This window comes from Apiospora aurea, assembly GCF_038362705.1.
Source record: "Apiospora aurea strain CBS 24483 chromosome Unknown utg000005l_segment0_segment0, whole genome shotgun sequence".
Classification (NCBI taxonomy): domain Eukaryota; kingdom Fungi; phylum Ascomycota; class Sordariomycetes; order Amphisphaeriales; family Apiosporaceae; genus Apiospora; species Apiospora aurea.
The window spans coordinates 1646960-1671966 of NW_027117392.1; the positions used below are offsets into that span (position 1 = coordinate 1646960).

At 52.4% G+C, this 25007-nt stretch overlaps 7 protein-coding genes across 7 annotated transcripts; 2 read left to right on the forward strand and 5 right to left on the reverse strand.

Moving 5' to 3' along the window:
• Window positions 1–1582: 1582 nt before the first annotated feature.
• Window positions 1583–2977, reverse strand: PG986_007088 (branched-chain amino acid aminotransferase; the record flags this gene model as incomplete). Its single annotated transcript, XM_066843310.1, has 3 exons — window positions 1583–1954; window positions 2055–2815; window positions 2902–2977. The coding sequence occupies 3 exons, from the start codon at window positions 2975–2977 to the stop codon at window positions 1583–1585; spliced, it is 1209 nt and encodes a 402-aa protein (XP_066699422.1).
• A 927-nt stretch (window positions 2978–3904) lies between these two features.
• PG986_007089 (uncharacterized protein) lies at window positions 3905–5685 on the reverse strand (the record flags this gene model as incomplete). The annotated part of the gene is made up of 3 exons (XM_066843311.1): window positions 3905–4095; window positions 4149–5313; window positions 5389–5685. 3 exons carry the CDS (start codon window positions 5683–5685, stop codon window positions 3905–3907), a joined length of 1653 nt encoding a protein of 550 aa, XP_066699423.1.
• A 1727-nt stretch (window positions 5686–7412) lies between these two features.
• PG986_007090 (alpha-alpha-trehalose-phosphate synthase subunit) lies at window positions 7413–10308 on the reverse strand (the record flags this gene model as incomplete). Its single annotated transcript, XM_066843312.1, has 4 exons — window positions 7413–8117; window positions 8171–8789; window positions 8843–10186; window positions 10286–10308. The coding sequence occupies 4 exons, from the start codon at window positions 10306–10308 to the stop codon at window positions 7413–7415; spliced, it is 2691 nt and encodes an 896-aa protein (XP_066699424.1).
• Window positions 10309–12953: 2645 nt separating this feature from the next.
• PG986_007091 (uncharacterized protein) lies at window positions 12954–13406 on the reverse strand (the record flags this gene model as incomplete). Its single annotated transcript, XM_066843313.1, has 3 exons — window positions 12954–13061; window positions 13186–13279; window positions 13339–13406. The coding sequence occupies 3 exons, from the start codon at window positions 13404–13406 to the stop codon at window positions 12954–12956; spliced, it is 270 nt and encodes an 89-aa protein (XP_066699425.1).
• A 1563-nt stretch (window positions 13407–14969) lies between these two features.
• On the forward strand, window positions 14970–15161 carry PG986_007092 (uncharacterized protein; the record flags this gene model as incomplete). The annotated part of the gene is made up of 1 exon (XM_066843314.1): window positions 14970–15161. One exon carries the CDS (start codon window positions 14970–14972, stop codon window positions 15159–15161), a length of 192 nt encoding a protein of 63 aa, XP_066699426.1.
• A 2669-nt stretch (window positions 15162–17830) lies between these two features.
• PG986_007093 (uncharacterized protein) lies at window positions 17831–20600 on the reverse strand (the record flags this gene model as incomplete). The annotated part of the gene is made up of 7 exons (XM_066843315.1): window positions 17831–17881; window positions 17996–18063; window positions 18115–18267; window positions 18382–18445; window positions 18550–19784; window positions 20098–20143; window positions 20511–20600. Coding segments are annotated over 7 exons (1707 nt in total), but the record flags the coding sequence as incomplete, so codon positions are not given.
• Window positions 20530–23583, forward strand: PG986_007094 (uncharacterized protein; the record flags this gene model as incomplete). Its single annotated transcript, XM_066843316.1, has 8 exons — window positions 20530–21204; window positions 21265–21586; window positions 21637–21677; window positions 21728–21997; window positions 22052–22139; window positions 22189–22589; window positions 22641–23064; window positions 23117–23583. The coding sequence occupies 8 exons, from the start codon at window positions 20530–20532 to the stop codon at window positions 23581–23583; spliced, it is 2688 nt and encodes an 895-aa protein (XP_066699428.1).
• Between the last annotated feature and the right edge of the window lie 1424 nt (window positions 23584–25007).

Consider the following 25007-nt stretch of genomic DNA (forward strand, 5'->3'; position numbering starts at 1 on the left):
AATAAAAAAAATAAGGCGCTTACGTATTAATTCCGGCTCTACTCCGCCGCCTTATATATATAAAAACCTAAGCCCCTTAGAAATATAAAAAGATAAACGTTAACTTTATTTTTTCACTACCTCTTACCTATTATTACTACCTAAATTCGTGCACTTTTTACAATTACTTAAAAAGTTAAGTGACCGGTTTTTCGGTATACTTTTTTAGTCTTTAAAGTACCGAGAATTAATTTATTACGAGACTCTTTTTTTTAAAACTTTTATTTTATTTATATTAGCTTCGTTTACCGGCTTAATATTTTTTCTCTTTTAAATCGATTATAAGCGATCGTAAAAATCGGAAATCGCACCGGATTAAATAATAATAACTCGCGTAAAATAAATAGCTCGACTTATTTTACTATAAATTTTCGAATAACGGGAAATAAAGCCGTTAATTTAATGCTTATTAAAAGTTTTTAAGGGTTTCTTAGTTTAAAGAATATATTAAGCGATATTAATAATATATTTCTTAGTAAAAGTTTTATTAATAATTTCCTCGTTAAGTATTTAATTAATTATATCGGCCTTTTAATTATTTATAAGCTTTTAATAGCTTTTAAGCGTATTTTTCGAAACTATATATTATAAATTTAATAAGAGAGGGTTAAAAAGTATACCCCCTACTTATAAGTAAAAGCTTAAAAGCTATAATTATTTTCTTATATTTTAATTACTTAGCTTAATTAATATTTATATTTAAACCGTAATACATTAATTTACAATATAATCGGTGTTATAATTAATTTATTATAATTTATTAAAGTTATTTACAGTGTTATTATTTTTTCTTAAAAAGCTTAATTCGGATATTTCGAGAGGGGGTGTGTTACATTAAGGGGGTGCGCACGGTTATATACTTACCTAAAGTACGGGTGGGCAGTCAATCAATTGCCGTTGCCATTCGCCGTCACAGCGAACGGTCTACCACCACCACAGCCCCCAAGACTATCACGGAAGATTTTCGATTCCACTCTACAAGACATGCGGCCATATGGCAAGCGTACATGGACAGCAATGCTGCTGGCTATTTGTACATAGTTGATCTACTTAGTACTCGCGGGGATCCGAGCGAGCCTTGAGCTGTCGGGAAGAATGCCGACGTTAGAGGCGTGCAAGGCATTGGCCGCCGTGTTCGTAGGCCAATTTAAGGACGTCAAAGACAGCTACAGCTTGGGTGTAGAAGTGCATGCCGTCTGGCCCCTCATCGTCTCTCAAGACTCCGAGTGACCGGATGCACTGTTCAGCCAAGCTGAAGTGAAGTCGGGTGCTGCCGTTGGCTCGTCAAACGATTCCCTCGCCGCCTGCTCGTTCGCCGTCTTGTTGATGCTGAGACAATTTTTGAGTGCCAGAGATCGACACAAACCCAAGCCAGTCACGGAGCCGTCTCTGCGCGGCTCCATCAGCCCACCTTCAAGCATGGCCTGGAAGAAGTCCCTCATATTGAACATCCTAGATCTCGTTTTCTTTTTTATATATACCATTTTGGCCCCATCTATTTACACTTTTTTTTCTTTTTTTTCTTCGTGATGCCTACACCCGATTAGTCCATCTGGTCCACGGTCTGGCCGTTTCCGTTGGTTGCCGACGGAACACCTTCGACCTTGGAGCCGTCGGCGGCGCTTACGGCGGCGTTCCACCCAAACTGGTCCTGGGCCTTTCCTTGCTGGATGGCCTTGAGCTGTGTCAACAGCTTCAGGCAGATGGGGCCGGCATCTTCTTGGCTCTCCTCGATGAAGGTGACCTTCTCGGACTCGCTGTCACTCGACAAGCGGGCGTGCTCCTTGACGGTGGATGCGATGGAGGCTGGAGTCGTAGGCGCCACGCGACGGGTGATGGAACGGATGGGCACCAGAGCAGCGGCGGTGCCAGCAGCCATGACCTCGGAGAATTGGGGAAGCTCTGTGTACTTGATCTGCAGTTGGGGGAGTATACCCGTGTAAGTGAGTGCCAAGCTTCCGCAGGGGGGGCGGGGGTTTGTTCATCAGGATCCTATTGGATGAGTCAGTACTTACCGAGCGCTTCTCCACCTTCCAACCAAAGCTGCGGCCAAGCTCCTGGACGCTGTCCGAGGTGACACTGTCAATGACCGCCTTGGAGTCGGGCACGACCAGTGTCACGTCCTCGCCGTTCTTGATGGCCCCGATGAAACCACTGGTGCTGAACTCGTCAATCTCCGAGTGCGAAGCGCTGTCCAGGTGCAGGGTGATGCCGAAGCCCTGGTTTCGTGCTCTCTCGCTCCAGCGCAGCACCGGCGCGTAGTTGCCGCCGACCTTGGCGCTGCCGGTGCCGTTGGGCGCGGCGCGGTCGAACTCGTCCAAGATGAGGGCGTTGACCGGGTGCGTGCCGTGGTAGACACCGGTCGGCAGGACGTAGACGCAGAACATGTACTCCTCGGGCGGGTTCAGGCCCAGCTGGGCGCTGGAGCCGTAGATCTGGGGGCGGATGTACATGGCGGCGCCGGTCTCGTGCGGGGGCACGTACTCGGCGTTGAGGGAGACGGCGGCCTTGACGGCGTCGACAAACAGGTCGTGGGGGACGGGCGGGCAGGAGATGAACTCGGCCGAGTGCTGCATGCGGGCGGCGTTGCGGTCCGGGCGGAAGACCTGGATGTCGCCCGAGGGGGTGCGGAAGGCCTTGAGGCCCTCATAGGCGGTCTGGCCGTAGTTGAGGGCCGGGGCCATGCCGTGGATGCGGATGAAGGGGTCCGTGACGAACTTGAGCGGCGACCATTTTCCCGTCTTCTGGGAGTAATGCGACTCGATGTGGCCGTTGACTACGACACGAGACGGAGGTCAGCGCACACGCAAGAAACCATGGCTATACATGACCAAGACACGGCAGCTTGGGTCCTATGCACACCTTCTCTGACGCGGAATCCGACATTGGACCAGTCAATCGTGTTGACCGGAGGCGGCGGGAAGGCGGCGGCGGCCATGATGTGCGGCGGCGGATCGTATAAACGGCGGTGACTGACTGACTCGAGCAGCTCGCGTGGCGATTGTATTGTGAGGACGAGGTTGGGAGAAACTGGGCTCTCAACTGGGCAATTGGTTCAAAGACTATGCGATACAGATCGAGCAAGCTATCAAGACTGTATGCAGCGAATAGGTGGTTTGTGTTAACTTCTGATAGGTCGAGTCAAGAGTCAAGAGTCAAGTATTACTACTACTATGTTCCGCACCGGGGACCTACGAAACTTACTCACCGCGCGACTGGATACTACTAGAAAATGTGCCGATCTTCGGAGGTCGCGGGGCACTCTTTTTTTTTCCCGCCCTCACTTTGGGCGGCAGGTCGACGTCAGATCATTGGCGGGGTCATGACAGTGGCCCGCTGTTCAAAGCTCAGCTCCTTGCAGCGAAGGCAATCCCTGTTCATGGGATGTCATCCATGCAAATAGAACAAACACATCTTTCAGATCAATGTAACCTGTGCGGCACGGTACTGCTTTACATTAAGTAATGCAGCCATACTTGCACACTTGGAAGGAAGACATGGCGGATCAAAACAGTGAAGGAGGTGGGCAACGTGGAATTCTACTTGCCGACCTATCGTGGATATGTAAGTACTTGCAGAGTGTACTCTGCAGCGTGTCGACTCCTCCATCCCATCGTGCCACAGTCGCATGTTACTTCAAACTGACGAGTATGTCTCTACTAATCGAATTAAACAGCTCCTCCGCCGACTACGCAGGCATCTAACCACGCCTCAGTCAGTATTAACACCCTACGCCACCGCATCGCGTTCCGTTCGCTGCATCCCGCACCGCTCGGAATAGCACAAGAGAGGGGGGGGGCCTTATAACATTAGATAATCCCCTACTCGTATAGGTTGGTGGTCCGCCTGCTAAAACTCCGCCCCCTCACATAATGATACGCCAACTCGCCTGTGCGTGTCGTATCCTCGCCCCGTACATAACCAACAAGACGGCCCCAATCACGATGATGCCCACGAAGATGCCGCATTGGGTCCCGAAACAGTTGATGTAGCCCGCCTCCTCGGCCCAGGGCACGATGCCGTACAGGAATCCGAAGGCGACAATGTTCTTGAGACCTGTGCAGCGATCAATCAGTCGCCCGTGTACCGATTGACTCGGGGTTGCTCACCATTGACGAGCATCAACGCATCCGCATTGACCGCCAGCACGCAGTCACTGACGTAAGCCATGGTGATGGTCGGCACGGCCGTGAGCGCGAAACTGATCATGCCGTACCCGAAGAAGAGGCTGGTCCAGTGGAGGGCGCGCTCGACCCCGTAGCCGAACACGAGGCATCCCGCGCCCGTGATCAAGGTCGGGAGCACGAGCAGCGCGAGCCGGCTCTCGGGCTCGAAGACGCCCTGGTTCTTGCGGGAGCGCCAGTCGCTCCACACGTCGACGAGCCAGCCGCCCGCGTAAGCCCCGCAGACGTTGCCGAGGAATCCCGCGATGTTGATCAGGCCGCTGACCAGGGGCGACCAGCTGTAGGGCGGCGCCTGCAGCACGAACGGGTTCAGGATGTTGACGGCCACCGTCAGCACAAGCGAGACGGCGTACCCCAGGAACGCGTAAATCACACACGGGTACACGATCAACGGCAGCGGCCGCACAAATGACTTGAGCAGCGTCGTGTTGGGCGTCACGCCCGTCCAAAGCGCGACCTCCTGCCGGTATGTCTTCTTGGGCAGCTCGGCCACGGCGTAGCGCTCCGGCGACCGAGACCCTGAGCATGTACTCGGATGGCCGCTGGCGGTGGCCCGGCTCTTCTCCGGGGTCGGGGATGGACCCGCGGGCTCCCAGCACGTGAAGAGGCTGTCGGGGCGGGCCAAGGGCGCGGATGGCACCTCTTCCGGCACAAGCCTGTCTTCCCCACGGCTGCTGGGCTTGTCGCTCGTCCGGTAGTACCTGGTCTCTGGGACGAAGAAGAGCACCCCGACGAAGGTGATGGCCGTCAGGATGGTGGTGATCCACTTGTGCCAGCGCCAGGAGAGCCCCTGAAGGACAAACGAACAGAAGAGCGGCCCGATCGTGTTGCCGCCGCTGATGGCGTTGGTGTAGATGCCCATCTTGGAACCTCGCTCATGCAGGAAGTATAGGTCATTGACCATGCTGGCCCCCAGCGCTTCAGTCGAGCTTCCGGCAAATGCGCCGATGATGTTACTCCACAAGAGGCTCTTGAAGCCGTCGGCCGTTGCGCCCCATATGGAACACAGGGTCAAAAGCAGGCTGGCAAAGACGAAGACAGGCCGCTTGCCAATGTAGTTGGCGACGGGGACCCAGAAGAAATTGAAGGCCTTAATTGCAGTCAGTTAAATGGCTCGAACCACGATGGCTACGTCATGGTAATGAGGGGGCTTCGGAGCGCTTACGCCAAGAACCAGAATCGGCCAGAGAAGCAGGTCGCTCGTCTCAGGCACCGTCTTGTCGAACTCCTTTGAGAGGATGTAGAAAGCCGGCGCCAGCCCTCCGATGCCGTAGTTTGTGAGGAAGGCGAAGGCGCACACAGATCCAAACGCCACATGCTTCTTCCATTTCGGCCACCGCAGCGGGTCGTTTGGGTCAGTCTCGTTCGGCCGCGGCACCAGTTCTAGGGTTCCGTTGCCGCCTTTGTGCAGCTGTACCGTGCCCTCGCTGCTATCGAGCTCGCGGAGTGTGTGAAGACGCATCTTTGGCTGCGAATGCCAAGCCAAATCGTAGATTCTGTGAGGGGGTGTGTCTATAGATGCGAGTTCATCACCCAGTTCCAGAACCAGGTGGAATCACTCGGGATAGGCACCGAAGGTGAAGTTGTCGGGCCGCTGGGAGCAGCTACCGTTGTCTCCGCTTCTGGCATTGAGTTGGTCAACGTCTAGTGTTCTATATAGACCGGCTGGAGGAGAGACGAACGTGTCTTGGACAGAACTCCAAGGTGGACACCGGCGGGTTGCACGCTTTTATCAAGGCCAGCATTCTCGCTGCTGAACAAGCTTCCGGGATGAGTAACCCTTTATCTTTCGCACTAAGGTCCCTGGGAATTCTAATCCTGCATACTCTTGCACTTGGTCGGCTGGCCGAACCCTACACATCGTTTCCCGGACATGGTTGGGGTAAAATGGATGGGTGGCCCGATGACCCGTGTCTGAGAGTTCCCTGGGCCATTCTTTCATAGCATATCCCCAATTTGCCGAGATCCCCTAAGCCAGTACGTAGAACTACCAAATTACGTTGTAGTCCAAGACTTCTTGACACGAAACGCGTGTAGCAGGAAGAGAACATGGGTGAACGGGACCTCGACTTGTCACGGAAGTCCGTGTGGATCCGGCGCCGGCAGGCTAGTGGTCCCACAAAAGCCGGCGTTTTGTTCGCCGAAGGATAGTCGGCGACAGTACAGTACAGCAACATTAATTGGCCTGGCCTATCAGAGGACAAGGGATGGCATCGAAGAACCTTAATTCTTTTTTGTTTTCTCGGTCTCGGAGAAAGGCTTGCTGGGCTGTTGTTGAATCGAATCGCCTACTAACCTAGTAGGGAGGATGCCGCCCCCTTACCATGTGAAAATACTCATCTTGCCACTGTACCTGGTCGATTCGTATAGCCCCATCCGTCGCATTGTGGTGGTGTGTTTGTTGTTCCTGTTAGGTCTGTGTATCTGGCCAGTAACGTGGCGTGGGCATCAACACAAAAGGCCGAGGAAGGGCCTAGCGATAGATACTTGCCTAGCCAGGCTCCAGCGTTGGGCGCCAGCCAGGCTGCCAGAGGCGCCTACAACGTGCATATTCCGTGCCGCCAACCCCCGCGCGCCGACGCATAAATATGCATTAGGAAACCTCGACGGGCTGATCTACCAGAGAGGTGGGGACCTCTGACGACTTCGGCGGGCAGGCTATCATGCAGATTTCCGGGCTAGTGGGCGATCCCACCCGGCATGGGTGCGGCGCTGAAGCTTGAGCAAAAAGGTGGGACATGCCATCGCGATATCGAGAAGAAAAGAGAAGCGCCGTATGGTACGCGGGGGCTTCTCCAAATGTGATACGTCCTATCGCAAAGGTGTATTCATGCCTTTAATAGTGAATAACTATCTATTCTATCCCTCCCTCTATGCGGACTCGGTTCAGAGTATTCCATCGCTGGTGTCATGTTTACCCACCTCGTGCCCCAGTCATTCCATTGTCCAGGTTAATGAGCGTACACGGCGTACGATTTCCTTCGGGTTCCAACGCCACACTCCGTGCTCCATTGGCCATACAAGAAAACAAACGAGATTCAGGAAAACTCAAAGAGAATAGAACAATTAATGCCCATGAAGTCCGGCGCGGCTTGTATCAGAAGACGCGAGCGTAGGAAAGCTATCGACTCGCCCCCCTCCTCCGCCGGCTCCACCGAGTCCTCACTGCGTCTGCTGCCAGCCCATGGCTTAGGGTGAATTGGCCAGCTTCTGTAGAGTGACAAGGACGCCGGTGACACCTTGTGTCAATGTGCTGGTTGCTTCTGTGTTGCGGTTCCCAAGGCTCACGGTGTAAACGTCCTTGACAGCAGTCTTTCCTAAGCAGTTTGCCCATTTGAAAACCTTCTCATCTTCGCGCCCGTCGCCAACAACCATCACGAAGTCGACGGGGCTGGCCTTGTCAGCGTAAGGCCCGTTGTTCTTCATGTCGTGGTAGATCCGCTCGGCTGCAGTGTGTTTTGTGTAGTTGGTGGACTCCACTACCACGCAGCTGTCCAGCTGGGTGGCGTGTACATGCTGTCCCTCGCAGGATTCGTTGATGTGCCCGGTCCAGTCGCTCGCTTGTCGTTCGGCAGTGGAGAAATCCTCGGCGTGCTTATAGTCGAAAATGAGGGAGCAGCGTCGGTCCTCAACCTCAACACCAGGGGTGCGTTCAATGTAGTATTGCAGAGTCGAGCGAACCGACTCCTTCCAGGCCGCAACGCTGGAACGATCGGCTATCTCAGTCCAAGTGCTGTTGCCAGTATACTTGATGAAAGAACCATTCTCCGCTATCAGGCCCAGATTGGGAACCAGGCGGAAAAGCCTGTCCATCTCGTCGGGCCTGCGGCCTGACATGACGTAGACTGTATTGCGGCTATCCTCCACAAGGTCATTCAACACCGAAAGAGTACGCTAAGAAGCAGTTAGTAGGGGGTTTTGGTAGTAATAAAGACACCGGCACATACCTGAGCATTCATAGGCACCGTTGAGTTCATAGGGTTATTCGGGATAAGGGTGCCCTCCAAATCAAGGAAGAACACGCGTCGCTGAGATTGGGAATATCTCAGACTAAGCTGCTGCAGATTAAGACGCGGGATCGACGTCTGGCTGTGACGATGTTGCTCCTCGAAGGCGTCATCCAAGGTCTTGAGGTATTTGGTGAACCATTGACCGCCCGTGTGGTTCTTGATGGTCTCGTGGAGTTTCGTCCAACGCGTCGCTTTCTCTTCGTCCGACATCTCAACAGCCTTGCCAATGGCGTCAGAGCATTGACGGTAGCTCCAAGGATTGACAGAGAGTTCATTGCCACCGAAAAGTGACGAGGTGCCAGTGAACTCCGAAAGAATCAGGGAGCCGTGCTTCTGCTCGTCACAGACGCCATCCTGGCAAGCCAGGAACTCGTGAGAAGTCAAGTTCATGCCCTCGCGCTGACTGGTGATCATCAACGCGTCGGCAATGGTAAGCAGAGCCAGATACTGCGAGTATGGAATATCCTGCTTGAGATATACCAGGGGCTGGTATGCAAGATTTGCCCAAGACGAGTTCACGCGCGTGACGATGTCCGAGACGGCAGCATCGAGGTCACTGTTCTCACCCCCGACAACGCAACTTGGATAAGGACAATCTTATCGCGCCACTGAGGGTTCTTGTTGAGGAACAGCTCGTAGGAGAGCAGCTTCTCGCGCACACCTCGGACATGGTCCAACTTGTCACGAGCGACAATAATCTTCTTGTCCTTGTACCGGTCCTTCATAATGCTGATCCACTTTTGGACTTCGTCATCTTGGCGATGCTGATTGAGGCTGACGGGATCGATACCAATAGCCTGGGCCACCACGTTGACGAATCGGTCTTCAAGGTGGATCCCTTCCGCCGTAGCCTCCACGTTCAGTATCCTACTGCATGTCTGCAGGAAATGTCGGGTGTATTCCGGAATCTGGAAGCCAATCAAGTTTGCCCCAAGCATGCCCTCCAAGAGCTCCTTTCTCACGGCCAAGCAACGGAAGACCTCAGATGAAGGGAAGGGGACATGCAGGAAAAGACCAATTTTGGCGTCTGGGATCTTCTGACGGACCATGGCTGGAACCAAGAGCAGGTGATAATCATGGACCCAAATGGTGTCGCCGCGCTTCCAGTTCTTGACGATCTTGTCGGCGAAGTTCTGATTGACGTTGACATAGAATTTCCAAGAATGGTCTTCGTAGGCCTTGCTCTTGGGATTGTCGGGAATTTGATAGTGGAAAACGGGCCATAGGATCTGCTTGCAGAAGTGCGAGTAATGGCCATCAAAGTCCTTGTCAGAGCAGAAAACAGTCAACATGTTATACTCGGTCAAAAGGCGATCGTGGATGTCCTCTCTCTGCTGCGTTCCCTCGAGGGCATCAGTCGGCATTCCCAGTGTGCCAACCCAAGTGTATTCGCCCTCGTAACCATCGCGCAGTGCGGCCTCGGCGGCATTGCGCAAACCGCCGTTGCCCTGGTCTGAGTGGACGATGCGCCAGTTGGCGTTGGCAAAGACCCTGTCGTGGCTGTCGCTGCGGTGTTGACGAGGTTGCGTGACACCCTGGCGGCCCAATTCCTTGGCCTTTTGGAGGATCCGCGAATGGTCGAGTATGGAAGAGGGGGGTGGCGAGTTGGCCCGGGACATTGGCTGATCCCTTCGGGCGCCCCATTTGGGCGACTCTCGGTCAGTCGGACCAAGGTCTACACTGCTGTCATCGTCCGAGGCGGTGGTGACGTGCAGCCGCACGCCGTCTTCATTCGTGAAGAGGCCATCGTTCATGCCGGCGTGCTCATCCTCAGTGGGGGTCTCTGGAGGGGTTACGGTGGGGTTTGGCGCGAACAGACTAGGTCGGGTATCTAGAGCAGGGCGAGCCACCTTGTTGTTGGCTTTGGGAGGCTTGGCGATTGGCGCCTTCTGCAGACGATCTCTTTTCCTGGGAGCATCTGGCAGCTTGAAGTGAACAGTTTTGGGGAGATTGCTGGTTGTGGTTTCAGTAAGCGCGTCTTCTTTTCGTGCTGCGGCGACAATGGCAACAGGACGGGGAGGAGGCCCAGGATCCAACAGAAGGACGACTTACAGAGAAGCTAAAAACACCGTCATGGTGGGCTAGAGGTCTGAGATCCGATCTCAGAGGCGTGTGTTCGAGGTTTCCGGTCTCTGGGGGCAGTGGTGGTAGGTTATGAGGTATGCAAGTAGAATAGCAGTAGGTATTTGGGTTTGGGAAAAGCGGATGCGTTCAAGTTTCCCGTTGAAATACGCTCTTGCTGCAACAGAACAGACGGCCAGTCCGTGTAAGATGAAGAATAAGCAAGTGACAGCTCCAGCTGTCAAGGGCGAGTGGCGAGGGTGCGACACCTGAGACTTGAGGCTCTGTCAGCTATGGTGGACGAAGACAGCGGCTGTTCAGTGTGCAGCAGTCTGATCAGGGAAGGGAAGCAAGTCCAGCAGTGGTGGTGGTAGTGGCAGTTGGTAGTTGAGAAGTTCAGGTAGGTGGATAGTGAGTAGTAGTAGTAGTAGTAGTAGTAGTAGTGTGCAGAGTGCAGAGTGCAGAGTGCAGGGCGGTTGCAGTGCAATGGCAATGGATGTAGGTTGGGATGGAGACTCTCTCGGTTTTGAAAGTGACGGAAACTGTCATTACATAAATGCGAACCTGAAGTGAGAGTGTGAGCCGCCGTGGTCCCAGTTTCAAAGATCAGGTTGATGTCAGTGGATGTAAAAGAAACTGGGCCCGACGTTGGAGCTTACTTAAACTTTCACGTTGCGCCAGCCAGAGACTACCAGACTGGACATGCACGCCGAGAGACGGGTCTCCACCAGCGAGCGTCGAGTTACTGTTCATCGCAACATAAACATCGAGAGCGAAAAAAGGAAAAAAGAAAGAAAAAAATAGACTCCAGGCCGGGAAGGGACGGACCAGGGTCAGGGGCGGATTAAGGTAAGAGCACCACAAGAGGATAATCATTACGATCGGGGTGCCTGTCCGCGCTGCATGCTGCTGCTGCATGCAGTGTGTACTTACACACGCACGCTGTCAATGTCACTGTCACTCACTGCCCGTCTTCAAGGCTCGCTCCCTCTGTGCACCCTCTCTCTCTCTCTCTCTCTCTCTACCTGCACTCTGCCTGCACGCACGGCTACTCGGCGCGGCTGGCGAATGGAAGGGAACGGAGACGCCCGTGACGTAACCTGATTTGTTCGGGACTGCACTGCATCTGCCCATCCACAACAACTGCAGGCACCACAACAGCCACTGGGTTGAGGTAGTGCGACTTGGAGAGGGCTGAACCTGCGAAGGGAGGATTTGGTGGTGCTTTGGGCTCGAGGGGTGGTACCAATTGGACACAAGCGCCATCCAGACAGGGGGCCCTAGTCCGACGGGAGACAACTTTAGAAACCGCTAGGCTGGATTGTACGTACCTCTCTCTCTATCTCTTTTTTTTATAAAAAAAAAAAATGTCTCTCTTCTTCTTTCTCGGCGCTACTGTAGCGGCCAGCAGGACCAAAATCAGATTGCAATGCCACAAGCACGCACCAGCTGGCTGTTCTGCAATGATTTCGCTTGTCCCGTTCGCACCAGGGCTGGCAGCTGAAACGTCATCCGGCGGGTTTCTTTGGCACCAAAACTGCTTGCAACGCGGAGCATGCAGAGGGATGGGGAGATGGATGGGTCGAGAATGTTGTCGTCTGTGACGCTATCGAGTGTATGTGGTGACTTTGAACTCTGATCTCGTAAGGTCGAGCAACAATGGGCAATGCCTGCGGGCCCTGGCGAGATAGCTGGCTATATGCTCTCTTTTGACTTTCGGAGCCTCGTTAGATATATGCGACGATACAGCCAATCCTCATGTCATGTTATGGTGGTGGTGCTAAGTATACTGCAGATGTACATACTATACTTATACAACGCCCTCTTTTGGCGGAGAAAGCTCCGAGGAGTACGGAGCAGATGCACGAGAACCAAGGCGGGACTCACAGGTCTGAATTCGATAATCAAACGGGAATCAAGTCTTTGACGTGGGATCGGGGTTTGTTGGACAAGTCATAAAATACCGGACAGCCAAGCTTCGCCTCAAAGACCTCAGCTCCAGTGATTTTGTCGATCGGCGTAGGAGCCTTTAGTCCGGGCGCACAACAACAACAAACAAGCAAGCCCGCCCTTTCTTCGTTGTGCCGATAGCCAGAAAAAAAGCCGTGGGGGGAATGCAGACCAATTGGGCAGGGTAGGGTAAGCAATGCAGTAAGACAGAGATCTCGATAGATGGAGAGGAGAATCAAGTAATTGGGCCGTCAAGGATCATCAATAATGATGCTCTTCTCCTTCTTCTTCTTCTTCGGCAAATGTGTAACTCGTTGTGGGCGTGGGGCGCAGACCACACGACTCGAGATGTTGGGAATCGGGAGCTTCGACCAACTTCGTCATTTGTCTAGCACACAAGCTAAACAAAGCACGCTTGTTAGTATTAATCCCGGATGGATCCCATCGATACCTTAAGTATGCGAATCCTCGGGAATCCTCGAGCAAAATCTCTGCGCTAGCTTCGGCTCAAGATCCTCCAGCCAAGGGAGAGGATTGACAGGGGTTCACACACCCACTGGTTCCAACAGAGGCATGGCTAGCAGGGATCCTACAAAATCGCAACCAGCCTGCCGCCGACTTTACACGTACGCCAAAGGTCGGGTCTGCATTGCCCATGCTAATCAGTGTCCGGCTGGGGGGAAGTATGTAGCTACCTACCTAGATGTAGCTAGATGAACTGTTCGTTCGAGTTACGAGTACCGCACCCATCATCAGCAGCATCATCATCCTCGTCCTCGTCCTCATCCTCATCAGGTTTCTTGTCTGGTGGTCTGGCCTGGTCTATAGAGGCAATCCCCACCCATCATCTATCGCTAGATATGGCCGCGACAGCAACAACGACACCAATTGCGTCGACCACGATACGATATGCGCACGTTGGCTATATGGTGCATGCATACCCCCGTCTTGGTGAAGGCTATTGCCAGCTTGGCCAGACCGGCAGAAGTTTGGGGCAGGGGCTTTACGGTTCCCGTGTTCTTGGCCTCGCCGGATCTATCTGCGTAACTAACTACTAAAACAGGACTCGATAGGAGGGAGATCCCCCCAGGAACCTGAAACCGGAGGCAGTGGCTTCTTTCTGACAAAACATGCCATTGACTCGACCGCAGACGGGATTCATCGTGTCCTGTCATCTACTACTAGTAGTACTAACTAGGGGTCCAATGATCACGGTACCCGGCTGCTGTTGGGCCCCAGCATGTACTGTATCGGAAGTTGCGGCGAGGGTTGCACTCCTACAGTACTACGATGCCTACATAGTTGCCATACGGAATTAGCCGTTGCAACAGCGGCATAGACTCTCAACCTTAGGTAGAGCGATGATTTTTCGTTTGCCCGAGCATGTTCTTGGTACATACAAATAATTACCTAATCTAGGAAGCACGTATGCCAAACTCAATGGTGCGCATAACCGACAGGTCTCTTGGCTGCTTGCTGGCTGTTGGGTGTTTTGACACCCGCCTTACGACATGTTGACACTAAAACAAGCGTCTATGCGAAGACTTGCCCAAGATGGAAATCCGGCTGGCCTGTGAATGGCCTCTCGCTCGCTGGCATAGTCGAGGGTTCTAGAATGTAGTACGACGTTTGATTTGACAGCGACATGCATCTTGGCGGCGGCAGTGGAGATACAGAAAACTAGCCGTCGACGTGCGGGGGGGTGGTAGAGATGTAGAGAGGGGGAAGCTGGGAAGCTTTTCGAAACTTCCCCTCTCTTACGAGAGAGCTTCACCAGCATGTGTGGTTTTTACGTCTACATACCGTAAGGTGACATAGGGGGGAGGGGGGTTCTTTCTTTTCCCCCGGCTGCTAAACCACCAACCAAACCACCAAATAACCAGATAACTAGGTTAGGCAGGGAGGGATCTAGCTGTAGTCTTAGCCAGTTCACGCACACACGGGAAGTCTAACGCAACTACTCGTCCTCTGGGAATGAACGATGCTACGTCGCAGGTCCATCTCTCTCTCTGTGTGTGTGTGTGCGTGTATGTGCCATCTTCAGCGACAACCACTTGATGATACAAGCTGCATGCACATACACACAAAGAGACCGAAATAGAGAAAGAAATAGAATGCCTGCACGTACACACTTGACCCACTTGCAGTGTATTGCGATAATATGCACAAAATGCTCAGCACACCCATTGCCAATCCGACGTGCAGTTGGCGCAAACCGAACCGTCCAGACCCCACGTTCTGGTCGGGGGACGACAGTCGGGCAGAGAGGGTTCGAGCGCCCAACGACGCTCAAACGGTCAAACCCACCAGTCAACATCGCCATACCCAGCTCGTGGTCGATCCGGGTATCGATAGGCAAGGCCTGTCTGACTGTAGTAGGTGTGGCTGTATGTATGACTGTATCGAGTGATGTGCACACACAGATCCACCCAGGTCTCTATCTCTATACGTGTTCGCAGAACAGAAGCCAAAGAAGAAGAAGAAACAGAAGAAGGAAAACGACGATACCACAAAAGGGTGTCATTCCCTGAGTTGCATTCGGGCCAATATGAAAATGGCATCCAACACAAAGTATGTATGTTGTGCATGTGCGTAGGTACCTACCTACCTATCTACCTACCTACCTACCCACGCTAGAGCTTACCCACGATGAGGCATAAGACAGCCACCAAGTGGATGAGGCATGTACTTGGATGGATGATGAGTCTTATTGTTATCTATCACCATGCATCAGAATTGGAATGAAGGGGAGGTGGGCGCGTCCGAGCTGCCCGAGAACTCCCGAGTGGGTATCGCGAGGGTCGCGATGGTCGCGAGGGTATGGGTCTCCGGTCCCAACCCCAACTCATCAACGGCCTTTTGCAAGCAGCTCCTAATCCGGCGTGCCCGCTGCCCGGCGCTCCTTGCGAGCAAATGACAGGCTCCAGTATTCGGCCACTTTCCCCAGACATCAATGAATTGTCCATCGTGGCCTCCACTTGGCACTCCTGCTGTGCATCCTGCATGGCTTTCTAGTTTTCTAGCTAGTTTTAGTTTTTTTCTCGGGTGACAGGTCAGAATGCTCTGATAGGGCACCCGTTGCCGAGTTTTGCATGGCTCCTCTGGTTTTCCCGCCTCAAGTTACACAGCCAGTCTGGCCCTCTGTCCCTCTGTCCTCCTTCCCTCCCCAACAACGGAAGGGTTTGCTCTGCCCACCCTGACAAAATCCGTGAGAGAGTGTGTGTGTGCGTGTGTGTGCGTGCGTCTAGCCAGTCAGTGCCCCGACCCTCGTGCGCTCGTCGCGTCAATCTGGCCCTCCCCGCCCCCCGGAGTGATATCATGGAATGCAATTGGGTCTACTGGGACGGGCCGAGACCCATTGGTGCAAACGCTCCTCCATCCATCCACCCTGCCCATCAACGGATGGTCGGTCGTGCTTGTGGCCGAACCGTGAACATCGTCCATACCTTAGATGAGAAGATCGGTTTTCACTCACATAATGCCCATAAAGACTTGGAACTCGACCAACACGACGGGATCGTGTCAAGTCGATCCAATCATGCACGGGTGTACTTGCCTGTTTAGAGTAGAAAGCGGCTAGAAGCAGTAGCCTCGCTCCAATGGAACGGTTCGTCGGTATTCGGACCTTGCATACAAGGTGCATAACGCATCTAGATTTACCCCGATAAACGCCCTCGAGCGCCCGTGAGAGGTTTGACCAGCAGTGGGCGTGCATGCCGGATCTGCCTCGACGTGTCACGGATCCCACAATCGGCTCTGGGCTGGGTGGTTGGGACAACACAACACACCCATCTCGGCTCTACACGTTCTTTCGCCTTCTTGTGGAATCCCATGGGTTCTGCCATATGACAAGGCTAGATCACGAGGACCGGCCGGTTTCTGTGGGACAATGCTGCCGCATGGCCCATCCCACGGTCACTGGATGTAAATGGTATCGACGTCGAGAAAGGGAAAAGGGGGTCGCACACGAACCAATAAGCCAAGTAATACGTATCGTCACACAGAGACCATCTTTTCGGGCTGGGACGTACCCCCTTTACGCGATAAGAATGCCAGCCGTGAGTCAGTGCGTGCGTGCTGTGTGTGTGTGTGTGTGTGTGTGTGTGTGGTATTCGCATGTTCTCGGCATCAGGACCAACGCGCGGCTTCTTCGGGATTTCAGGATGGCTGCAATGGACAAGTTGTTGCAAATAACATGTGAGATGGGGTGGTCGTTAAGTGATAGTCCCCTCCATCTCCAACACGGCAGCCTACCCTCTATTCGGCACTCAAGCGCCGAGAAGGCCCGTCACCCCAGCTGATCGACCTGCATTGCTGTTGTCTTCCCCAGGTGCAGCTAAGCCCCCATTGCCCGTCAAAACATGAATGCAGTCGCCGGATCCTGTCCTTCCAAGAAAACCTCCCAACAGGCTGTTTGCCCAACTCCTTTGGTGGCCATATGCTCGGGCTGCTGTGGAGACCCCTTCTTCTTCTGCGAGGCTGTCTGAGCTGGCCCAATCAATTCCATGTTTTGATATCACATCGCCGAGCACGGGCGAAACGGTTAGATGTGAGGTTTGCTCGGGGAAACCATTGCCGGTTGATGCGGAGGATAGATACGAAAAGATGATCGACGGAATCGCCTTGGCCCGGGGCAATACTCGACAGATGATCATTCCAAACTCACCTAATGGCCCGGGACCCGAAAACCATCGCCCTTTTCCGGCAAAGGAGTCAGTCGTACGAGGTACCGGTAAAGGTGAAGAGATCCAGTCCTTTTTCTTTTTTTCTCTCTCTTTCTCTTTCCCCTTCTCTTTCCTTTCTTCTCCCCTGACGCATGTTTAGATCCTTGGTCTATTGGGGAGTTGGGAAGTTCCCTCATAAGGGTCTGCAGCATACACCGCGGCGCCCCGCAAAGCAAGGAAGCAGTGGCTTGCATTCATTTGTACATGCCAGAGTACTAGTGCTTCTTGAGGGTGATGGCCCCAGCCTTTGGTGTGATCTATACCCACATAGGGTGCCTACTTAGTCGTATTTACCTATCATATAGCGGAATATAACCCGTATTACCTATTATCTGGTATCCGGTAGATCAGCGGGAGTCCGCTAGAGGTAGTCTAGCCAATAGAATTCCAAATCCGAGGCCGGAGATTTGGATATGTACCCAACAGCAAGATCTGAACTGTACATCTCCTCGTACTCCTCATCAATACGCCTCTCTCGACTCCGCTAGGCCTAGCCCCTAGGAATCCCGATTCTCACCCTTTTGGTACACATACTACTAAAAATACTCTTGACATGTAAGCATAGCTCTAGACTAGATCGATGCAGAACGTAAGACGAAGGAAACAGAACCTTACCCTTATCGCCACGAAATGAATCTAATTCAGCAAGGTGCTAAGGAGACCACATTGGTAAATGCGAGAATGCAAACCATGGGCTGTACTTTCATGTTGTTCGTCGTTCACCTCGAGCCGTAGTAGATCGTTAGAGGTACTCATCATGACTATAACATGCGTGGACAACAAAAGAACCCGGGTGTTCTCTGTTTACATAATCAAGTGGTAATCTAGATCGATATTACAATTATCGACACCACAGTCGTACCGCCTTATCCTTTCCGCCACTGCCTACTCGTGAATCGGTGGGACTCCAATCCTAAACAACCCAAAATTAGAACTGCCCAGAGTATTTACGGGGATCTTGCGGAAGCTTCGCAGGCGTTCTTCTTGAGAACCCTAGAGGGATAAGAGAGACGCGAGATATACGTACCACTGCCCATACTTCATCCTCATGACCTGGGAGGTCCACGGCTAGTTTGAATGTCTGCATGTTCCACACTTTACGCCCCGTTAGCAGCTATCCTTCACAGAAAATAGAGCTCAGCTTACCTTTCAGGGTGGTATCCTTCGAGCAAGATACCAAGAGTCTCGAATCAGCCGAGAAGGCGCATTGGTAAACAGGAGCAACATGGCCACGCAAGCTGTTCAGGAATCGTCCGTCCCTGTGAGGTATATGGATTAGCAGGCCGGCGGAACCATAATCTAAAGCATTGTCGGTTCAATTTACTTAGCACTCCATATCTTGACTACACAAACAGGTTGGTTAGCATGATGTGAGCGGAGATAGCCCTCGAGTACACCCTGGGAATAACGTACCATGGTTATCAAAGCTAGCACTAGCAATTAGGTTGCCATCCGGCGAGAAACTGCAATGGTTTATCTGTATCACCAAGGTTAGTTGCTATCGGTATTGCGTAGTGGTCTCGCATGCTGCGGGACCCAACGGTAGTCCATGTTCAGCATGTGAGGAGTGAGTGAACTGACCTGCTTCTGATGGCCAACCATCCTCTGAAGGGGCTTTGTGCTCTCATTCGGGTCACCCCATAGGTACATCGTGAAGTCGTCGCTTGCTGAGACAAGTCTTTCGACGACTTTACCTTGCCGCATAGCAGCCTTTTCAAACCGCTCTTTTGCCTTTGCTCGCTTTGCTTCTGCGGTTTCGGGGACACTTCTCGTATGATCGTGATAGGAGGTCCTCAGAACAAAGTCGCTCGATGTAGCCAAGTGGTTTACCCAGTGAGCATGGCCATTGAGAGTATGTGCGAGCGTTCCTTCCGCCGCGTTCCAGCACTTTATAGTCTTGTCCTGGCTAGCAGTGTAGATCAATCCAATGCCTCCCCACCGAACACACGTCACGTTCCCTTTGTGGCCAGAGAGCACATGGTCAGCACGACCAATAATGGGATTCCAGACCCGAACAGTTCCGTCTTTACTCGAGCTTGCCAGGCGCGGCGCCCCATCCTTCCACATGTGGTAGGGTTCCCAGGCAAGACCGGTTACCCATTTAGAATGGCCCGTCAGAGGCTTTCCTATGGGCTTGCCAGTCTCGGGGTCCCAAATCCTGACAGTCTTGTCGTAGCTACCCGTTGCGAGCCATGAACCACAGGGGCTCCATGACACGGCCAGAACCCATCCTGTATGCCCGCTAAGGGTGCACTTCGGGGTGCCAGTATCGGCGTCCCAGATCCGCGCTGTGCAGTCTCCCGAGCCAGTAGCAAGATATTTACTGTTTTTCGGCGAGAACTGGCAGGCGAGAATGGGCTGTCCATGCCCTGAGATCTTGTGGGACAAGCGAGTCACCGCCTGGACGCGAAAAACACTCTGAGGTTCGGCGGAGAGGGTCAGGGTCGTTTCAAAGGGGTTTGCGACACCATGGCTTCGCAAAACAGCCAGGAATTCGGAGGGCGAAGGATATTTGTCTAGTATAACATCGGAGCCGGGCAGATGGATGCGAAACTTGTACGGGGTAAACTCGTCCTTGTCTCGGCCTAACAGTGTGTTCAGGAGCAGCGAAACATTCTTCTCGCTTGCATCTGCCAGAGGAATCTCGACGACCTCGGCCAGTTGGTTCGAGTCGCTATCAATGAATCGAGCCTTGAAAGAGCCGGTCTCGATCGGGGCGGGTGTCACGTCGGCCTGGATCTGCGAGCGCTCCAGAACTTCGCGGCGCTGCCGCTTGGACGGGGAGGGGCAATGGTCGCCATGACTTGTCGGCTGTGCTATTTGACCGTATGTGCCGTGTGCAACAGAACAAGTTTCAAGGCACCTCGGAAGATGAGTTGGATTGCGCGGACTGATCTGGACAAAGAGACTTATCTATGTACATAGGTAAGCTACCTAAGAATCGCCCGCCAGAAATAACGACCCTACGGCACCTCAGTCACAGCGCCAAGAAATAAAAAGTTCAGAGGGGAACCCCACACTGGGCCAATTGCCAGATCTAATCAATTATCGATAAGATGAATAATGTCGGGCGACTGTGGGTCGGGTGAGCTGACGGCGACAGGGAACCCCCCCCCCCCCCCCACTTACCCACATCCAGATGCAGGGGAAGGAAGGAAGGACCGGCCAGAACCACCTGCAGGGTCCCAGCTTGTCCAGCTGCTACTTCCACTTACAGTATACCCTAGGTAAGGTAAGGTTCCAAGCTTTAATTGCCCAGTACTGGCGAGATAGGTTGAAGGCGCAAAGTCGAGTAGAAGAGGTCCGGTGGCTCCTGCCCACCTTTCATTGAGCGACCATCAATCCGGTCGGCAAGCATCAACCTGGATAGGTACCTTAGGACGTAGGTAGGAGGTAGGTATTTGAACATGTGTAGAATCCATCATCAATCACCGACAAACAATGACTGCTTCAAATATATACTCCAAGACTTGATGAGTGAATCGTGTACTACGCGTTCATGTTGTTCCCAGTCGGCTCTCCCGCGTCTCTAAATCGGTTACCTTGATATGCGACTTCATCATGTCGTCTCCAACCCCATCAAGATTGTCGTCAACGACGTCATTGCGCTCTCTGGCTGGTAAACGACGCATATCTAATTCCTCGGCCCGGACTTCTACTTCAACACCGCATCCTTCAGTTAGGGCTGGCCGGCAGACCCCCGCTACCCAATCCGCCTCTCACTCGCGGTCCGGCAGTCGGTCTGGCCGTTCCGTAACCAGCTCATCCCGTCCATCCGGGCACCGCCGCAATGCGAGCATTGCATCTGGCCGAAGGTCTACTGCAGTATCCTCAGTCTGGGGCTCCGACGGCCACCAGGTTATCTGTGCCATTAGTGAAGCACGCGGCGTGTCTCCATCGGTTGGTCTGGCCTTCATTAATGCCACAACAAACGAAGCAGTGCTCTGTCAGATATGCGACTCTCAGTTCTATGTCAAGACTGTCCACAAGATACAGATTTATGGGCCTTCGGTTATCCTGATGGTGAACACCGCGTTTCCGCCACATCCCAAATCCCACCTGCTCTCTATACTAGAGGATGCGCTTTGTGGGACCTCGATAGAAGCCGTTGATCGCAAGTATTGGTCCGAGGCGTCAGGACTCGAGTTCATTCAGACGCTCTCATTTCGGGAAGACCTCGATGCCATTAAAGTCGCAATCCAGGGCAACTACTATGCAACCTGCTCCTTCGCGGCAGTAGGTGACTCGTACAAACTTCGGTGTTGAGATGCCTGAAAGCTAACCATGTGACCATAGGCTGTCAAATATATGACACTTGTCTGTCACTTGACGATCATGTCTCATTCCTTGCGCTTGAGCTACCAGCCATCCGAAGATACCATGATGATTGACATCTCCACTATCCAATCCCTGGAGCTCATCCAAAACATACAAAATGCCATGTCGAAGGACTGTCTCTACGGCTTACTGAACGAGACCGTGACGCCAATGGGATCCCGAATGTTGCGCAGTAGCATCCTGCAGCCATCTACACAAGTGGATGGCACCCTGACACCTCGTTATGATGCCCTGGACGAGTTGGCCGCAAAGGAAGATATGTTCTTTGAGATACGGAAGGGTAAGGAGTCTTATCAGATCATCGCATGTGCCACTGCTGACCAACTGAAGCGTTGAGGGGGTTCATCGACGCTGAAAAGCTCTTGACAAAGGTAATTAGTAGCCGTATAACGTATGGGCATGCCAAACTAACCCTCGCTAGCTCGTGATTGTACCGGAAGGAGCATCAGTCTATGCCTCGGAGCAGGCTATCAACCACGTCTTGATGATTAAGGTCTTCGTGTTAGCTATATCATCACTACATGAGGCGTTGCGTGAAGCCGAATCGGAATTGCTCTGTCTAATTCGAAACATTTGCCGGCCAGAACTTATTCAGCCTGTTATCGAGATGATCAAGGAGACGATAAACGAGGACGTGACCTTGATGAAACTTCCAATCGACATGTGGCATCAGAGAACGTATGCGGTCAAGGTGAGTCTAGGTCTAGTCAATGAATATGTCCGACCTTCGCTGATGGCACGCTAGTATGGTGTGAACGGATTGCTTGACGTGGCCCGTCAAACATACAAGGAAGGTACAGACGATGTGCATCGACATGTGGATGATATTGATAGTAAGAAATTACCCCTTGCTGGTGACAAGCCTTCTGACTTGGCGAACAGAAGAGTTTGAAATCTCCCTTGATATTAAATTTGACCAAGATCGGAAATACTGGCTACGAGTGCGGGAGTGCGATCTGGAAAATCGAGTCTTGCCGGATATCCTCATTAACCGAGTCCGAAAGGGAGGCTACTTCGAATGTCAGACTCTGAGCCTCGTCCAACTCAATACGCGGATTACAGATTCTCACAACGAAGCCGTCATGCTTAGCGACCGCGTTGTACATGAACTGCTCGATTCAATTCGTGGACACATCCCTAACTTGTTTCGCGTATGCGAAAGTATTGCCCTCCTGGACATGATATCCAGCTTCGGGCAGTCAGTTACCGTCAGAGATTACATTAGACCAGAAATCGGAAGTGTGTTGGCACTCAAGGCAGCCAGACATCCGATTTACGAGAAAGTAAGTCGGGCGCGTGCAGCCAAAACCTCACCGGGGACTGACGAAAACCAGTCGATGCAGCCAGGGTTTACTCCAAATGATGTCTTTGCCAATGAACAACACCGGTTCCAGATCATCACTGGCTGTAACATGAGCGGTAAAAGCACATACATTCGAACAGTGGTTCTGTTGCAAGTCATGGCACAGATCGGCTGTTTCGTTCCGGCAGAGTATGCGTCCTTCCCAATAATCGACCAGCTCTTTGTCAGAATGTCTACCGATGACAGTATTGAAGCAAACATGTCGACTTTCTCCATAGAGATGAGAGAAATGGCATTCATACTCAGGAATATCACCAAGCGGAGCCTGGCTGTGATCGATGAGCTTGGACGTGGGACTAGTATGAGAGATGGTCTTGCAATTGCCATTGCAATATCAGAAGCCTTACTTCAAAGCGAAGCTTTTGTCTGGTTTGTGACACATTTTGAAGAGCTGAGTATGATTTTAGTCTCACAACTTGTTGATAACGATATTCTAATTGCTTCTAGCTGCGGTCCTTGGAAGTCGTCCGGGTGTGCTCAATTTGCATCTCGAAACTGAGGTTTCGAGAGGCAACAATCAAGAAAAGCCAAAGACGACAATGCTATATAAAGTCAGCTCTGGTCCAGCCCAGGAAGAGCATTATGGGATCAACATGGCCCGAACGATCGGGTTCCCCGAGCAGTTCCTCGACGTTGCAGGAGAGGTGTCGAGCACCCTCAAGAGGCAGATTGAAGAGAAGAAGAGAACATCACAGTCAAGACAGCTGTCCGCGAAGCGTAACCTCATCCTGAACCTAAACGAAAGTTTGCTTCAGCTGAGAGGTTCTGTTATGGATGATGCTGCCCTTGGTAGCTATTTGAAGCGGCTGCAAGGCGAGTTCGTCCTTCGCATGGACGAGATCGCGCAAAACGGTCGAGGATCATACGACGATGGCGCTGAGAGTATTGCCGAAGAAGGGGATGCAATGGAGTAAGGCGGAGAGTGTCATCATGTGCTTATCACTCGAGAGGATACGACTTGTATAGCTTGACAGGTTCCGCTGGCTTAATTTGATTGAATCCAAGATGCCGGGGAGACTCCCGAGATGCCGAGGGCATCTAGTATAGTCACCACGATGCTGGATGGGTAGGTTTGACACAACCTATCTCCATAGCGTGACGTCTCGCATTCCTTATAATGTTCTTTTCTACCGCGTCCAGTACTGAGTCCTTCGTACCAACAGGCCCTCCATGCGTAAAGTTTGTGAACAAGGTGCTGTGATAAGTCAGCAGATTGATACTACGGTGGAGGCAGCAACTATGACCAACCTATGTGGCATGCGGACAGCAATGATACCGCAGAGTATGTCGCGTCTGATTCAGCCCCCGTCTGCCGTCTTTTGCTCCTGATATGCAATGCTTGTGGGGGTATGGGATGGTAGATTGAGTTCCGGCAATGGCAGCGGTGCCGGCAAGGATACAACGAGCGACGCCGACGATACCAAAAGCATGAAGATGGCGCTTTTCATTGTCGCTAGTGCGAGGACGCAGCAGAAGGAATTCTCGTGCTGTAGAGAGTATACCGAACAGTATTACTGCCGCGTTGAGAATACATATACGTAACGTAGAGGTAGTCGGGGTATTCGTTGCAGCGCTTGCTTGGGCTTGTGTCACATCGATTTAACTGAAGAAAGAATAATGGTATTTGAAGAAATAGGACCAGGAGTCTTATGGCGCCTCGTCAAGACCTGGGCTGAGGATGGGTGAATGATTTATATATATTCTCTGATATGGCATGATTGCGTGCTCTTTGCTACGCATAATATCTACTGATATAGCATGATCCATGAATGGTACGAAACAGATCTCCATGGCCACAATGCATACCGAAAGCATATTTGTACATAGGTTCCTGTTCAAACCGAACCTATAGCATAATGGTGAGACAATAGCAACAATCATATGCCGAATTCGTCCCCATTTGGCCGATTCAACCAACTTGGCTGTGATATTGGGTGACCATCGTTTCAACTGAACAACGTCCAATGTGACCCAACGCCCCCTCACTGAAAAAGAACCACCACTGGTGCTTATGAACCAAGAGGTACGGACATTGACAATGACAATAACCTAAACGGGTGGCGCCGTCTTTTGTTTGGCACTGCATTCGTCGATCAATGCCTCCAGCGTCGTGAAACGACCCGAGCTTTTCTCTTCACGCAACCATTGGGGCTGCTGAAGCCAAACTTACGGCGCAGCCAGCGCGATGAGTCGGCACACAGACTCCAATGCGCACAACCAATGGGATGTTCGTGCCGTGCCTCTTCGCATGTGATCTGGAATGCGATTGGGCGACATCCCCCAGTCCTGATGAAACACTTAACGCGCTTCACCTGACAGCTTGGCTTCCTCCTTTCTG